We start from the raw sequence: 17,259 nt of genomic DNA, 5'->3' as shown, positions 1-17,259 counted from the left end.
TGTTGGAGGATCTGTTACGCCCCCCTTAAAAAGTTTTATGCTACAGTAAGACTGCTGTTTAGAATAGCGGGAAGTCCTCTTGGTTAACTGATGGCTGATAATGTGTTTTTGGTGATGTACGGCTGGTCGATACAAAATCCTGATAACATTTCGGTTCTAACATTTTGTTTAATCTACCAAAACGGCATCGAAGACATAAAGTGTGACCAAGTTTCTAAAAAAACAAGGCTTAATTTGCAGTCTCGACTAGTTTTAGACTTAAATGTTTGAACGGATTTAAAAAAGAAATGAATGCGCTGTAGCATTTCTAATTTTGATTTGTTTTTCTGCTTCCTTTTTATTCTGCCACATACACTCTTGACAATTTTTTTTAGGGGAACGTTTGTTTTTCGAGTTCCCATTCCTCTGAGCGATAGGGGGCGCTGACACGGCGCGAATCGTTGTCAAGGCAAAGTTAAAACAAGACGCGGAAAAAGAAAAGGGACGATGCAAAAGCGACAACCAGGCACAAGCGATATTAAAGTTATAACGCGGGCACTACACAAAATTAGGCCACATAAGAAAACACAAAGAATGATTGCAAGGCTAAAGCAGTTCGCGCTGTGGTGTATATCCCAAGTAGCAGTGCAAATTTGATATGTTACAAATTGTGCTTATTGATACAGCAAAAAAGGGGGTGTTTTATAGGCTCCAGGTATTTCGTGCAAATTTCGTTTGGAAGTATTTAAGGTTTAACGCTGTTTTAAAATACTGCCAGTCTAATACGCGATGCCTTCTACGCATACTGATAGCTCTACCGGGGAATAATGTTAAAAACGCGTAGCAAAAGTCCAACTACATTTACACTGAGAAAATACATATTTGTAGTACATTAAGGTTGGTTCGGGTGTGGAATGGAGCAGTGTTAAGTTAGTGGAATGATAAATCAGATTCATTTACTGTACGGAATGGCACAAAAAATGCTGTTGTTTGTAAGTGGAATATATGCGAGTTCAAGTATTATAGCGTAGGTTATGTAAGTCGCCACCCATAGTCAAGGACGCATAAAATCACAATGCACAAGTAGAAGATCACCTGCTATGAGCAGTGGTGTACAATGTAGAAAACGCTGTCAGCCCGGTAATGCAGTCACTTAAATGCATACCAATATATATTTATATAATATACATATTAAGCGGCAGAGACCTGGATAGTGTATGCAAGAAACGCGAGTTAAAGAATACAGCTAAAATCGATGCGTTTTTGTCGAACGCGAACCTCAATGGACACTGATAGGTCACAGTATGAAAGGGGACTTTGGGTATTTCCCTCATAGCGACGCTATCGTCCCGTTCTGATGTGTGGGGCTCGTTGTGGGGGGTTTACTTCCCAAAGAATTTCTTGTTGAGCAAGAAGATGAGAAGGTTGACGTTGATTCGCGCCCTCCCGTCGAACATCTTCATAACTGACACACCCTCGTACTGGAGCTGAAGCAAATCCTGGTAAAAGAAGATTACACGATTTAATCCACTGATATTGGACTGGCAACAGGGATTTCAGGAAGCCACTGGGAAGAAATTTCGTCCAATACTACATAATAGTACCCATGTTAAAACTTACATAAAAGTCGAAGGTGCAATATTGAATGACTATACTGTCTGTTGTAACAAACCTTTGTTGGCGAAAAAATCTTGCAACATATTCTGTGATGCCGTCATTGTTTATTTTACCAGTACGATGTCCCAAACAAGCGCTTAAAAGCCAATCAAAATGCAAAATCGAAAAACGTTACATTGGGCTAAGCATACAATCAGACTTAATGTGCATAATGACAACCAGAAAACTAAAATTGCCTAAATACCAAACGGGAAGTACTTTAGATTTTGTTTATGGTCTTTTTTAGATTAATTTTATATATTATTGCAGTGTGGCGAACTGCAATGTATGCGAGTCGATATTATGTCGAACGGAGTTTCGTGTTAAAGCGTTTTTACCAATCGCCTACCTGGAAAACGAGGTTGACTTTTTCCATGTTAACTCCAAGGAACTTGGCTGAGACATCGAAGCGACCCACGTCTTCCTCCGTTTGAGCGATCTCAAACATTACGTTGCGGAATCTGTTTCGCAAAACATGTAGTTAAGCATCCAAGCGTCATATCGAAAAAATGAAGTTCAGTACTGGACAATATTTGAAATTCACCCCAGTGATGTACAGATGAGACAGAATTCGAAAACAATGCTTCAGTTCAATACAACAGTTTCTGCCATTTAAACATTGCCTGTTAGCTGGCAAGTTACACAAAAACGTACACGTACAACTACGAAGTATCAAAATCGGAAATTCAGCTAATGTATGTAACGTATTAATAGCCCTTGTAAGTCGTATGACGTTATACGCAAAACACGTGCTCGGTAAAAATAATCACTAGTAGTAATGCTTGGTGTTTGTACAAAAAATATGCACAAACAATTAAAAAGAGCGACTTACTGTGATGTTTCGAGGCCTTCAATTTCCAGTAGAACTTTCTTCCGGTGTAGTTCGGATGCTGTGTATTTCACTGCCTGCACCTTGCGCTTTTTCTTTTGGTTTCTAAAATGAAAACAACAAATTACGTTAAACGGTTAAACGAAGTAGAGCAACATTCTTAACGAAGCGTATCACTAATAGCTGCGCGACTAATCATGTGTAAATCCAGTCACTTTGTAAAAATATATATATTTCATTTTATAACCTGGTACTGCGTGTTAAAGATTCCTGGTCTACTACCTTAGAGTTTGGTAACAATCTGCCATTTACTCCTTTTATCTAGTCAGCAACTTTTTTCTAAAGCGTGATGTCAGGTAATATTTACACCGGCATTAAAAATGGAAACAAATGAAAAACATACTTCTTGCTCTTGTTTGCCAAACTAGCCAGGCAGCTCTTGATGTATTGATTGTAATAATCGGATTGCTCCTCGAAGAACTTGGCCTTCTGATCAAGTCGGTCCATATTCTGCTTGAGTTTTGTGAGTTCCTGTTTACGGCGCTGTCTGTATCTACGTTGGTTGCGAATATCCTGTAATCGAAGCAAGAAAAATATTTTTTTGCGAAACATGATTTGGCAGTGGTGGGCAACCGTCGGTCCGCGACCCGGTGCCGGTCCGCGAAGAGTTTATAACCGGGCCGTATACGTTTTCAGGTCAGATGCTTTGAAACATTTTGTCCGTGCTTCCCGGGGATTATAAAGTAATTTATGATTTTTTTTTATTCCTGAATATTTGGAGTTTTTTGAAGGCCGGTCCGCGATAAAATTTCAGTTTCAAATCGGGTCCGCAGGGCAAAAAAGGTTGCCGACCCCTGGTGTAGGATATCTGGGTGAGACGACTGACTTAGGTAGTAGGTTAAAATATGAAAACGCTTCGTTGTAATCGTATTTCAACCTACATTTAAGATTTACACCGCTTTAACCAAACAGTATACATTGATTAGTGTATTGAAAATTGCACTGACCGATCAAGCTTGATTAACAAAACGTACACTTGCAGAAAGTTTTGAATGTAAGCCGCTATACCCGAGTCACAAGACAATTGGAATCTAAATTGGAGTTCAAATCTAGTTTGAGTTTGCAATTGTTCGTGACTCGAGGTATAACAAAGTCACATAACGATAGAAGCCATTATTGTATTTTTTTCAAACACTCATCTAATTTTCGGTAACTATCTATTTCGGTAAATAATTCAAAACCGTTTTTTCGTCACAAACGTTTATATAACTCGATTTTTTTTACAAACAGCTTTTCCGAGTCAAATCAAGTATTTTGATCTCGCATAATGTTACTCGATTAAGTTCAGCCCCTTATAACTTCAATGAAGTCATTACAAACCAGTACTTACCCTTGCTATGAGATTCACAATAGCCTGGTAATGATCATCCTTCGAAACGATGCCATGTGATTCAAGTTTTTCCAGGTTTCTCTTTACTCTTCTCTTCATGTCTTCCAGCGGGAGCTTGTTCTCATTGAGAAGAGATCGAGTCCGGAGCATCGACTCATCCTTGTCCTTATCATCAGCTTGCTCCTGTTTCTTCCTCTCCTCCAGCTTCTCCACGTTGCGCATGTGCTCCTCTTCCTAAAGATAAGTGACAAAACAGTTTAATTTTGGGTTTATGTCCAGTTGTGACATCGAAGAGAATTGGCGAGGCATGGCTTTTTAACCTGTTACTCCCAACAAACTGGAGTGTCGCAATGTGGTTATACACAAGGCTATAGTATATATACGGCCAATACCTTGTCATAAGCAGCACTGAGACCTTATTATAGGTCTGAAGAATGTACACCATCTGTATCTTACTTATTATGTAAAAGCTATGTGCTTTTATGTAATAAATATACTATTCAAGTGACTGTATTTGAGATATGACACAAGTCGGCAAACTTTTGGATGCAACAAACTCTTCAAACCAGACACTATTTTGTTAACCTGCTATCGATAATTCTGAGAAATACAAATTTATAGTATTGCAGCTCTCAAATCCCTATGCCAAGTGATTGATTACAACACACAAATTCCGCTCTTACTTGTTGATCTGTTGCCTCAGTGTCAAGAACATCTGTCAAGTTCTCGCCAACCTGCACTCTAATGATGTCGATCACCATTCGTTTCGTCCTGCGGCAACAAAACGGGAACTTTATTAAGATGTTGATGTGTAGAAACAAACCACCAAAACGACTTCTACTAGAGTACATGGGCCTATCTTCACATTTGCATACACGCTAAGCGAAACCCTATGCTATCTTCTACGCGTTTGTCCAACCAAATGATTTTACACCTTTTTACTCCACCAACCATTTTTTGAATAAAACTAAAAGTAAATCTAACTTATTGGATGATTTTTTATCACCTATCTAACTTTGTACAGCGCCCTTAAGGTAGCAGCACCTACAAGGTTTAAAAACACAGGTCCAATTGCTCAATGAGCTTCATTCGTTTTCAATAGAATGACATAGCTCACACAACAACTGCAGTATGATGGGTTGGAAAAATCCTGATTTGCCACTTTTACCTGAGCAGGAGGTTCTTAATGTCAGAATCGTCGTCTTCCTTTACTTCAACACGACTCGCAAGTGTGAGAGAAACTTCAGTCTTGACGATATGATCCATTTGATCTCCATCGCCCTTTCCACCCTCCTGTTCACCTGTTTCAACCCAAAAAAATAGTTGTTACAAACAATTCAAATACAAAAGGCCTCTTAAAAACACAAGTTGGACATTTTACACAAGTAGCAATAACAGGTCGTAAATGTATGTTGGAAGATGGCGTTGTGCATAAAGTAGTGCAAAATGTCAATGACAGGGACATGCACAGGCTGTATTTAATGCTGGAGCAAAGGCAGGAATGTTTGTAGATGACATTCTTAAAGAAGTTTGTACAGAAACGTGCGAGGATTGAACATATCACAAGCAGGCGATGTGTAGGTTAAACAGTCTTTGAAACGTTATTCAGCGCACAAATTGTAGTAGTTAACATGAAAACTGGTGTAGTAGGGCAACGGTGCACAAAGAAAAGCAAGTATGTCAAGTTTATGTTTGGTCAAAATTTGTACTCGAATTTTGGCAGTACATGTCATGTTTCAGAGCTATACAACGCAAACAAATTTCTAACAATTACGACAAAAGCTCTAAAATCAGGGCTACCATAGAGTCTATTTAAAACAAGATGAGACCTTATTTTAAACGATAAAGTACTGTCATTGTTCTTATTTGTCAGAAATGACCTTTATTTTAAGTCGCGGCCTCAAGGTACGGTTGGTTGGTAAGACTAGTTTTTCCAAAGAGTCGAATTTAAAAGGAAAAAAGATATATTTTCTGAGACAAATTGTTTATCTTATAATAAGAAAATCACAAATTGCTTCGTAATTGTCCATATTTTCAGGTTTATTTGAATCGCAGCTAAGCCTACAAGCGTACCAACCTAAACCAGACCTCAAGTAATAAGGGAGTAACATTTCAACAACACTTTAAACCAGATCTCATTTCGAGGTCTGCACTTGACACATGGGGGTGAAATGACACAAACCATACACCACACATCTTGACGAGGCAAAATGCGGGCACGAAAATATTTAAACACACCGTAGAAACGTATTGAAACGGCATTCATCATGCAATATGAGAAGTTAGACGTCTACCGGCATCAAAAACCACATTTCTTGTGTTAGTAAAAGCTACCAAACAGATAACAACTACTGTACGAGAATTTTCATAAGATTCTATCAATACTTCACAAACCTTTACATCCATATGTAAGTTTAAAATATTTTTCACTAAATATACCAAAAATACAACACAGTTTAACTGTAAACTTCTAAACCAGCATGCTAGATATTAGTGTCCTACTAAAATTTACACAAGTCCAGTAAGCATCACTTCAAAAGTCCTGTTATGTTCGGGGTACAAACCCCGAAATAGTTGATACATGCTGCAAAGGCACCAGTCATGGAAACATGCACCACTAGAGGCCAGTAGCACCACTAAAATGCACCAGGGTTGCAAGCAACTACTTTATAGTTACCTCTCTTCGGTGACTTTGCCATGGTCGTACCTTGGTGATTGTTGAGGTTAGATCAGGGTTTAGGGTTTAATTGTCTATTGTGCATGGCTTCTTTATTATATTCTTTACTACGTTATTGGTGCCATACTTTTTAAAGGCTTAAAAAATGTATGGGCCTGGCAATCAAAGTTTCAGGCTTAAACGGGCTTCTCAAAAAACAATTCGGTTTCGAGTCGAGCTTCAGGCTTGTTTTTTCGAGTTAGGATTCGAATTTCGGGCCCGTTTACAACTATTATACAAGGTAATGACCGGGTTTCGGTATTCAATAAGAAAATGTAGCATTCAATACAAATTTTAGGTGTTTAGTGATTCTTCAATTGCAATGGTTTTGATGAGCAAATTGTATGCGTCCAAAACTTGAAATAACCGTTTGGCGCCTTTTTCTGAAGAAAACTATTAAATGTGCGTAGCAGCCTATGCCCGCATCCAAGCCACCGCGCTTATTTGAAGCGCTTATAAACACATTTGTATAACGGTTGCATTAAAAGCTGAATATGCGCCCGAATTGCAAATGAGTCACGTGACATACCGACTAGCGCTGCCAAGTCGGGGACTTCCCCCAGTTCTTCGAGTGTGTCGTGAAGTGGGTCGGTAGTGTCGGGTGCAATTTCGTCAGCGTGTTCCAGCAGCAACTGTGCAAAAGTTTGAGAGGTCAGCAAAATACATAACGATCTCAAAAATAAAGCTTGGCAGTTTCAATGCAACAACTGGTTTTCGAGTTTTGTATTCGTTAAATGCAATTTACTTCTGAATTACACCGTTAAATGTGGTCTTCAAAAGTTTAAATTCAGAGCACTTTAAAGTTCTAAGTCTGTCAATAAAAGTCCAAAAAATACTCCTAAGTTTGTCAAAACCCAGAATCGGAGTCATTTTAACAACTGTAAAATTCCTTAAACGGGCAGACATTACAATTGATACTATTGATTCGAAACTCTCAAGACAAAAACTAACTTTGTGCGTGTCCAAGATTTCCTTGATAGTGATAAATATGACGGGTTTGACAAGGAGCACTGCGTCACTGTATTCGTCCATGTTGTATTTTTCCTCCGGGTCCGGCACTTCACAAACAGCGACGAAAAAATTTCTGTGAAAGTAACACAACGCATTGATCAACTCTACAGAGGTCTTCTTGCATTTGTATTTTTGCACCGACGTTTCGACGTCCTATACAGGTCTCCTTCATATGTAGAGGTCTATAAAGTTGATATTATGCCCGGCAGAAACAGCTTATACAACGCATTCATATTGACCTAGTTTGGTGTCTATTGCTGCATATGACCTAAATTTGATTGCATCCTATATTGTTTCACTTGTATAGGGTTGCCTGTGCATTTACAGTGTATGGTTAGGTATGTGCTTTAAGTTTACTGGAAAAACGAACATAATTTAATAGTGGACGCCTCACTTGAAACGTTGGTAGGCTTCCATCAAGTAATTGTTGATTGATCGAAGATGTTGCATATCTCCAGCAAACTGAAACAAAACGACAGTCAGATTCAAATACAAACACTATCGAACATATGCCATTGTTATGTGTATTTGATTTGTGACAGTTCTTCCTGCATGACTTTCTGTTGAACCCAACAAAACAAACACCCCAAGTTTCTTTAACCAGATATATTGGGAAGTAACATTCATACACAATAGTAAAAAAGGATATGCTACTAACTCAGCAGTTGTTTGATAGCTGAAAATATTGTGTTAATGTATTATGTAACTTTATAGCATTGTGGCGTATAGATATAATGGTCGGCATGTTTTGGACAGAAGTGTTCAGTTTTGACCTTATGAATAATGCATTTAAAATCTTAACTTGGCCTTTTTTAACCTTTTATTCTTTGCAATAAGATATTCCGTCAAACAAGCGTCACAAAAAGCAATTTCGTACCGGGTATCACAATACGAATCGGTACTACGCCTACTAAAACCCGATAACTAATCTAGAACCGTGGTCAAAAAACAAACAAATTACCGTTTTTCCAGTGCTGGCAAATTGCAGGACTTTGGCGATTGAACCAAGATTACGTCGTTGGTCGTTATTGAGACCCGATGCGCCGGCAGATACATCGATAATGTCGAAAGCATCTGGTGCCACGATGGCTGGGTTCATGTATCGGTAGTAGATCAGATTGCCCACCATCTGTCACAAGTAAGACATGGAAATATGGTAATGGAGTAAGTTTAGAAGTAAAACACAAAAAAGGGCGTTGGCATATTAGCAGAAAGTCAAATCTTTATTCTTGTCTCATTTTATTATTTTATTTTTCAATCTTGAAACCTGTGAAGCGCATACCAAAAAATGATCGCGCGCATGTTTAAAAAACATATCTACTGGCAGATGTCAAAAAGAGTTTTGGGTCTAAAAAGATACACAGCTAATAGAATTTTATTCGGGTTTAGTGGAAAGAATGGAGGCCGATATATGAAATCGCAAATAGGCAGCAGTAGCAAAATGATTATGGGCCACAGCTTTAGGGCTTTGCTACAAAAAAGTGCTCGTTTAGTTTGCTGTTACCTTCAGCACTTCGTCCTCGGGTGTGTCTGGAAACTTCTGCTTCAGAAGATTCTTCAAGCATTTAGCGATGTACCTTAGACCGTATCTGCAAAAACAACATGTCATAGTATTGCAGGCACTCAAATAAATCTCAAAATTCTATATATTTACAATTTGTATATTCTACATCAAAACAGTTTCAAAACAGTTTTTGCACGAGAAACCAGACAGCATTAAAAACACAAGAAGATGGGGACCCATCATAAGCGCACTCTTAAAGCGTTAATTCCGCCTTTGAGGCGTTAAGTTAACAACTTACGGGATAGCGTCAATTGAGTTAAGGATAGCAGTCATGAAGGAATCAGTGACTGTCCGCAGTTGAGTGATCGAATCTTCAACTCGCTTCTTCACCTCATCATGCTTCATTGCCTCCGCGGTTGACACCTCGTACGGTAAGTCTCTGTTTTATTTAGAAGATATTATGGTTACTTTTTTACACATTTGTGGATGAATAGGGTTTTGTGTCAACTTACGAAGCTTCGCCGGTTTCTGTCTCTTTTTGGCTGATCCAAGCTTTGTAGATTTCAACCGGGCTCATGTTTATGCTCAGAGTCTTATTCTTCATCACCTCTTGCACCTGTGAGAAGAAGAATATGCACAACTGTTATCAAAGTCTTCAGTCCAAGTCTGAAGGTCAAAGTTTTACGCATACAAATACAAACACACAAAAATGCATTTGGCGTAAAGAAACAAATTGAAGGTGCCAATTAACTTAAAAATACAAACACAGTTTAGCTCATTAGTAAAGTGTCGAGTAAATTCGTATTGTCACTTATTAAAGAAAAATATTTTTTGTAGAATTATTTACATTTTAAAAAATATTGTCTACTTTTACGCTATACCTGTGGAGCCAGGATCTGTCGAAGCGAACTTTGACCTTTGGCCCCACGGTTGAAGGTCACAACCATCTTGATGACGAGGGGATTCCCCGTAGCGATTTCCTTCACCTTGTCCACTTTTGACCTGCCATGAAAAGGAACTGTTGAAAATCGGTCCTTGACCACCGGATAAAAAAGCACTGATGCGAATCATGCAGCGAATCTCGCATCACGTGACCACTGAAAGTCACGCGATCGGCCTCGTTCTGCTTTGTGACGTAATGGGTTCGTCCACAAAGAGTCATGCTTGGCAGATGACGCATTCAGACTTTGTCGCATGAATATGACTTGGACCATGATTTTTGATTTTGAATTAAGCGAAAAAAAGCACTTCACCACACAACGTATCAACAGCGAACTTTCTTTGATTAACACACTACAAAAGCAGTATGGTTTTAGGTAGCAAGATGAGTTAATCAATTTCTATTTAAGGTTGGAAGCGAAATGCGTCAATTATTGGACGCTAAGATTATAGGCCTTATTTCAAACTCAATATTATACAAACTCATGTTGGCTTTTTTATAATTTAAGAGTTTTAGGTGTGTTAGTTTAGTTACCTATTGGAAATTGGGTTACAAAACAATGTCAGAGTTAACTTTCTACGCTACAAAAATTGTCATGCAGGAATCAAGATTAAACAGTTAGAAATTTAAACATTGGCACTGCCTATGGACTGATAAGACTTCATTGCAGAACTGTAGACGAGAAATCAGTAAGAATTTCAGTTCAGAGTTTAGATATCGGCTACTAGAAATCGTTTTCAGCAATCAACGGTTGCATTGCGGCTTATATCATTGCGGAAGATAGGAAGAAAACCACAGCACCGAAAAGGTCGAAGTAATTTTCCCAACTTCACATAATCAGTGTTAGAACACATTTTAACAATCAGAAATACCCAGGATGGCAGCTTCACACAAAGCACACCTTGGTGCAGAGAAAGGCACTAACTGGATATTCATTTTGAACTAAACCACAGAAAACCACAAACATACACTGTATTTGATGCGTTAGAACTTAAGTAAGCTTTTCTGTATAGATAATGTTAACTTGCTAAAACGTGCGTGTTAGATAACGCAGTAAGGAAATTTGTTTGTGGCACACATTACTGTTATTGGTCCAAAATATATTGATAATAAAACCGATTCGTGCCACAAACGTGCTGCAAAGTTTTAAAACGTATTTATATCTTTACTGATGATGACAACAGAGATTGTCGAAACGTCTACACGATGTATTCTATATACAACACTACCTTGGCAGTAATGTTTATGATTAAAGTATTTATATCTGTTATTCAGTTTTTTTAACCATTATTAAAACATAACCGCTTATATCATCAAAAACAGTACTGGTTATAATAGACCAATGGTTAACTGAATATATCTTCGTGGCAAACAGCTTGAGTTAGAAATTATACGTAATAGGTTATGACGTCAGAACGATGTGACGTCACGTGAAAGCGGACAAGTCAATCAAGAAGCAATATGGTGATTTTTAGTGAGTCAATTTGGTGACAATCGAAAAGGTTATCCGGTTTCACCTCATATCAAACACACAAAACAGTAGCGTGTAGTCCAGGGGCGGGCAACTTCTCCCGTCGGCGGGCCTGATATGGGAAAATGAAGTACTTGGCGGGCCGGATTCCTGAATCGATATATTAATCGCGTATTTATCCAGTGATTTAAAACGGATTTTTGACCACCTAAACTAAATACAATCAAGAACGCAATTACAATACAGTCCAAACAATCTAACTGATATAACATAAAATTATTCACCACAGCAAATTTAATGCATACACCACAGACTTAGGTACTGCTGAAACACTAACTAGGCTACACGTGTGGAAAGAAAGAAAACCGAGAAATCAGGACACCCACAAGGTTGGCAGTTATGTCGTAACAATGGACGTATGGTGCGATGGTTACAACGGCGGGAAAGTTTTTTGGTAGTGGGGAGCGTTACTGTCCGTTACAACTACAATTTGACGCAGTAAGCAAGTAGTAGGGGATTGCGGAAGACTGTGGCCGTGGGCCACATTATCATGCAAGACCAGAAACTGTCTGCGGGCCGCTCAAAATCCCGTCGCGGGCCGCTCAAAATCCCGTCGCGGGCCGGATCCGGCCCGCGGGCCGTATGTTGCCCACCCCTGGTGTAGTCAGTCAGGCAGGTGAACAGGTGACACATACAGTCAAGCAAAGAAGTACAAGAGGGCACCACCAAGCGGTACAACAACAACAACAAGCACATCACGTCGCCCGTGTTAGTTGTGTAAAAGCACATCACAGCTAGACATTGCCACAAAACGCAGGTTCTTACCCTGATTCCTCGTCGCTTCCGGCAATGTAACTGAGAATTTAGTTGTGTTAGGGTTATTAGTAATGCAGAGCAAATTAGATCACACACCCACAGACCGCTTTTGGCTAGCGCTTTTAGGCAGCTGCAGTTTTAAGCTGGTAAACTAGAAAAATGCCATCAACTTAAATTGTTTAATCTCGAATAGGAGTTTTTTTGCAGTTAGTTGAATGAACAAAAATAAGAACGCTTAAGGTTAAGGGTTTGGCATTGGGCCTTTTTTAATGGTTAGTTTCGGTTTAGTAGATAAATTAAAACTTAAGTGACAAAAACAACAAAGTTTGTGGATAAATCTTACATGCAGTTTATAAAAATATTCACCATACAGCTATTGTAGTCGTGAAAAATCGCGTTTTTCGCAACAAGTCAACTTGTAAAAATCGGAAGCACCACGCAAGCCAATCTCAATGGCAGCATTTTCGAAACAAAACAAGAAAATTTGAAAGATGCTTTTAACCAGTTGAACTCACACGAAAAACGTAAATTTGTCACACTTAGGGAAACAAAAATCATCAAAAAACGCAAGTTTTGATGTCTCAAGCCGACTCACTCAATTTCTTCCTGAAGAGCAGTCTTAAACAGTTTCAGTAGCAAGTATTCCTCGCGCTGGTTTGATGCGTAGTTGTACACGGTCAGAATAACCGACTGCATGAAGTTGGTCGTACGACCGGCAGCCATCTTGAAAATCAGTTTGCCGAAATAAGTCGGGTTCGTCTGTAAAAAATACATTTTTGAAAATAATTTGAAAATTTGAAACTAATTTGAAAAGGGTATGTGTTTCTAAACATTTGTGTTTTTGATATGTAACCTTTCGCGTGAAAAACAAAATTCTTCCAAAAATTCGTTAAAAAATGATTTAACGTTAAAGTCCAAAGTTTAAAGGTATCTGTAAGACATAGTTTTACATAGCATGTCATTTTAAGACACATATTTTAAAAATATAGAGCAGTGGTTCTCAAACTTTTGTATTGTCGGGGCCAAAAAGTAGTTTTTAAGTGTGTGGGGAGCCGAAAAAAAAACGAAACCTTGAGAAAATCACTAAAGAATACGACTTTGAAAGGTAAAATAGCAATGTTTGGTGGTTTTCTGAGGTCTGGTGCGAGCCGCAAAGTAAGTAGTTGGGAGCCGCATGCGGCCCCGAAAACCGGGTTTGAGAACCACTGATATAGAGAATAGACAAAGATAATAACACGAAGTTTTATAGCTTTAAATAAAAGATTCAAAATTTTAGCGAAAAAATAACTAATTTTCAGTTAAAAGCACTGTTTGGTTATTAACCGTCAGCTGTTCAAAATTAACTAGGTAAGCATCAAAAGACTCGGTGCGCAGGAGCAAACACATTACTATGACGTCATAAATCAACTATGACATCACAAGGCAACTATGGCGTCATAAAGCAGACAGTTAAACGTAACAATTTACAGTTTCCAAGTGTTACCTGCAGTAGGTAGAAGAGATGCTGGTAGGCTTCCAATCTTGCTCTGTTGGATTTGTTGAGAGATTTCAGTCCCGCTGCACCACCAGCGTTTTGTTCATTAACTGCTGATTCCTTACCTTGCTTTTTGCGAAGATTTTTGCTGTGGTTGATTACATCCTGTGCAGAAAATTAAGGACTAGTTCAGAAAAGTTAAGTTTTTGATAGCCTTCTTACTGCAATTGTGCTAAGAAATGAAATTACGAGTGTTTTGACAAGTTTTGGTAATATTGTTACACAAGACACGGACTTGAATAATAGCTTTACTAAAAGCAAAATTGCCAGCGATGTAGAATAAAACGTAGACATTTTATTAAGCAAACGTTTCGACAAAAACAATTGTCATCATCAGTGAAATAAGGCACAAACAAAAACAAGCGCGTAACGAGCATTTTGGTAATATGTCATGTAGTTTATGTATGGCCAATATCATGCCACCAGCTGCATTGATAAGACTTTATTGGTCGAAACAGTGTGCACAGTCTGCAGCTAACTTATCATTTATCGGTTTGATGTTTTTACATGTACGTTGGGTATCATTACTTGATCCACTCGAAAAACTAAATTGTAGTTCTAGTGAAATCATTTTACCGAAAAAAGCACACATTCCCAGAAAAAGAGTTTATTTTTCGTTGGCCAGTTCTGAAATACCGATGCGGACCATTACAGCCCAAAGACAGAGCACGGGGTCAAAGTTCATGAAGCCATTGTCAGTCGAGGTTTTCGGCCACAACAAGGTTAACATACCTGCAAAGTGATTCTGTTCTTAACCAGCAGACCGATCTTGATGTCCATTGTGTTGAGCGCTTCTTCCAGTTCATTGTTGGATTTGATGCACTGCACAACGCGCTGTTTCAAGTCTTGGAGCTCTGTAATATGAGAACGCTGCTACTTATCAACGTCGACAATGATATAACTAAACCCAATTAAATGTTTGGGACTTTTTTGGCTTGGTTGTAGCCTTAGTGCGTTTTGAGAACGAAGTGGCCATTATAGTAAACATGTAGTAAATGCATAAAGCGCACATAGTTTTGTAATTATATTTAGTTTATGAATTTTGTTACACCTGTACTAAACACATTTTGATGGGTGATTGTTTTCATTCTCCAGGGTTTGTGCACATCTTACGTTTTTGCCCAAGTACTGAGAATTTTAGTACAGAAACATATTACATAGCAATTAGTTTTTGTACCGTATTTTCGATTTGAAACTTAAATATTATTCTTTTGAACTCTTAAAGAAATTCGCCTGACAAAACTAGCTGAGGTAAAAGATTAATGATTCGCGAAGAAAAAGTTTGTCTTCGTCTGTACTTTTGAACTTGGTTCCATTGTTCGACATGAAGAAACAAACGTTGAAAGTTCACGGATATAAACAAGGCCAGGATGCAAACAATAGGAAAAGACTGAGAGATGACATGCTTACCAATTTCTTCGGCAAAATCTGTAGCTCGCTGATCAAGCAGATGCACGAATCTTTGCACGACGGGAAGTGGTGGGTTTTCCACACCAACTGAAAGTAAACAGGTCGTCTGTTAATCGACTTCAGCAAGTGACCTATAGTGACTTTATTCGTCACTTGTTACACGTAATATATGATGCCGGTAACAAAGGTTTTATGCTGGTCATTTGTGTAATACAGCATTAAACAAACAACAATAAATATGGGTTTACACTGTAGCTTGATGTTGCGTTTAAACATGGTGAGTGCATTTGTGTGGTACTGCTTTCAGGATTAGGATTTATTGTAAAGAAATTAGCTTTAAAAGTTAAAAAACAGGCCAAACAAAATGCACACTCATTCTGTTTTATTTATCATTGCCGAAAAGGTTTTCTTTGTTAAAGTTTGTTTCGTTTCTCAGTATTTTTATTTACAAATTTTCTTTGCCTTAATCAAAGTGCATTCTTGACCTTATTCAAGATTCTTTGAACTTACTTAATGTTTTGTAATCGTGTCTTGCTTTGTTCGATCGGAACCAAGCTTGAAGTCTGATAATAGTTTTCACCTACAACAAAAAAACGACAACGTCTTTACAATTTGTACATAGATAAATGTTTAACAAAGTGTATGAAATCAAACGACCTGACTAAGGCAGAATTATATATTCATGAAAACCTTTAAAGAAACATGAAATTGTTTCGTACACCATATACGTGAAACGTAGTATGAAAGCAAAACATGTGGTACGTACGTGATCTTTGAAGTAATTCAGTCGCTTGGTGTACTTGGATCTGGCTTGGTGCATACGCAGCCATTTTTGCATCTGAAATCAACACGTGCACATTAAGGTGACAGGGGAAACGACAAAAAATGGGAACAACACTGAATAATTCACAACCTAACCGCTGATAAAATGCTACAACGCATGACATTTTGCCAAGTCGAACACCACACTATGGAGGTTTCCACTACACAGATGTTGTTCGTTACTACGTTCAGTTTACTTAAACGGGACAGCGTGTATGGACTGGTTAGTTACACTGGATCAGTGGTTCCCAACCGGGGAGGTATTTTAAAACTTAAATTTTTACATATGGTTTGTAAATTGACATGCTCTAGGGCAGTGGTTCTTAACCTTTTTTCCTTGCTGCACCCCTTTCAATTCACCAACCAATTTTCGCACCCCTTTGCAAATCACTAACCAATTTTCGCTCCCCCTTCTGTAATTGCTTAAATAGAATAGACCTAACCAACCTTAATGATTCAGCATCCCCGCACCCCCTAGGAACAGTTACCGCACCCCTTGGGGGTGCGTGCACCCCAGGTTAAGAACCCCTGCTCTAGGGATATAACCTGTGAAGTTGATATAAGACGCAATTTTAAACGATTTTGTATGGTTTCGCAAAATACCATGTATTATTTTAGGGGTTTTGAATTGTAAGTAAGGAAATCGTCGAAAAAGGCTTGGGAACCACAACACTAGATTATGGCGTCATAAATAAGTGACGTAATTCCTAAATTAACTTTAGTATCAACGACATTGGATGTGGCAATTCCGTACACTTATACTACAAACGCATAGTGGCATAACTACATTGCCGCTGCGCACTATAAAATGAATACATAACATGTGGTACACAGTCAGCGGTTTGCCCAACAAGGTAGCGTTTCGTATTTAAGTGTTGGTTTTTGGGTGTGGTTTTGTCCTTTACCTAAGCCTAGTGAAACCCGCGCATTTTACCTTGTGTACACTTCCGAGCGTCCAATATACATATATGGCAACGTGCCTCAAGTGGATTCGCATTGATATCAAGAACCCGACGTTTCAACGTATATGATTAGCAGGGGTGTTGTCGCAATGACGTAAGACCGGCATTACGTAATACTTACTAGGGATGGGCCGAGCCGAGCCAGAACCCGAGTACTCGGTACCGAGCATCGCTGTTTTTAATGCTCGGTGCTCAGGCGAGCAGTTGTACAAACTGACC

The 17,259-nt window shown here is 38.6% G+C and overlaps 1 protein-coding gene across 5 annotated transcripts in view; it reads right to left on the bottom strand.

The window, feature by feature from the left end:
- Window positions 1-304: 304 nt before the first annotated feature.
- Window positions 305-17,259, bottom strand: part of LOC145214732 (ras GTPase-activating-like protein IQGAP1) — a 37,126-nt gene continuing 20,171 nt past the window's right edge. For 2 of the 5 annotated variants that reach the window (XM_080083330.1, XM_080083327.1), the window contains exons 18-40: window positions 16,023-16,094; window positions 15,767-15,836; window positions 15,257-15,343; window positions 14,579-14,700; window positions 13,796-13,951; window positions 12,908-13,071; window positions 12,322-12,351; window positions 9,967-10,087; window positions 9,598-9,701; window positions 9,384-9,524; window positions 9,086-9,170; window positions 8,543-8,710; window positions 7,976-8,043; window positions 7,522-7,654; window positions 7,100-7,202; window positions 6,532-6,561; window positions 5,023-5,155; window positions 4,538-4,625; window positions 3,855-4,088; window positions 2,868-3,037; window positions 2,468-2,569; window positions 1,985-2,096; window positions 305-1,478 (exon numbers count right to left, since the gene is read on the bottom strand). In XM_080083330.1, coding sequence (XP_079939456.1) covers window positions 1,362-1,478; window positions 1,985-2,096; window positions 2,468-2,569; window positions 2,868-3,037; window positions 3,855-4,088; window positions 4,538-4,625; window positions 5,023-5,155; window positions 6,532-6,561; window positions 7,100-7,202; window positions 7,522-7,654; window positions 7,976-8,043; window positions 8,543-8,710; window positions 9,086-9,170; window positions 9,384-9,524; window positions 9,598-9,701; window positions 9,967-10,087; window positions 12,322-12,351; window positions 12,908-13,071; window positions 13,796-13,951; window positions 14,579-14,700; window positions 15,257-15,343; window positions 15,767-15,836; window positions 16,023-16,094 — 2,610 coding nt within the window. In that variant the 3' untranslated portion in view covers window positions 305-1,361. The remainder of the gene's footprint in view (window positions 1,479-1,984; window positions 2,097-2,467; window positions 2,570-2,867; window positions 3,038-3,854; window positions 4,089-4,537; window positions 4,626-5,022; window positions 5,156-6,531; window positions 6,562-7,099; window positions 7,203-7,521; window positions 7,655-7,975; window positions 8,044-8,542; window positions 8,711-9,085; window positions 9,171-9,383; window positions 9,525-9,597; window positions 9,702-9,966; window positions 10,088-12,321; window positions 12,352-12,907; window positions 13,072-13,795; window positions 13,952-14,578; window positions 14,701-15,256; window positions 15,344-15,766; window positions 15,837-16,022; window positions 16,095-17,259) is intronic. The other 3 variants (XM_080083329.1, XM_080083328.1, XM_080083331.1) reach the window with 3 other exon arrangements.

Source organism: Phallusia mammillata, chromosome 2, assembly GCF_965637545.1.
Source record: "Phallusia mammillata chromosome 2, kaPhaMamm4.hap1.1, whole genome shotgun sequence".
Classification (NCBI taxonomy): domain Eukaryota; kingdom Metazoa; phylum Chordata; class Ascidiacea; order Phlebobranchia; family Ascidiidae; genus Phallusia; species Phallusia mammillata.
The sequence above is the reverse complement of the archived record's forward strand: the minus strand, read 5'-3'. Positions and strand labels throughout refer to the sequence as shown.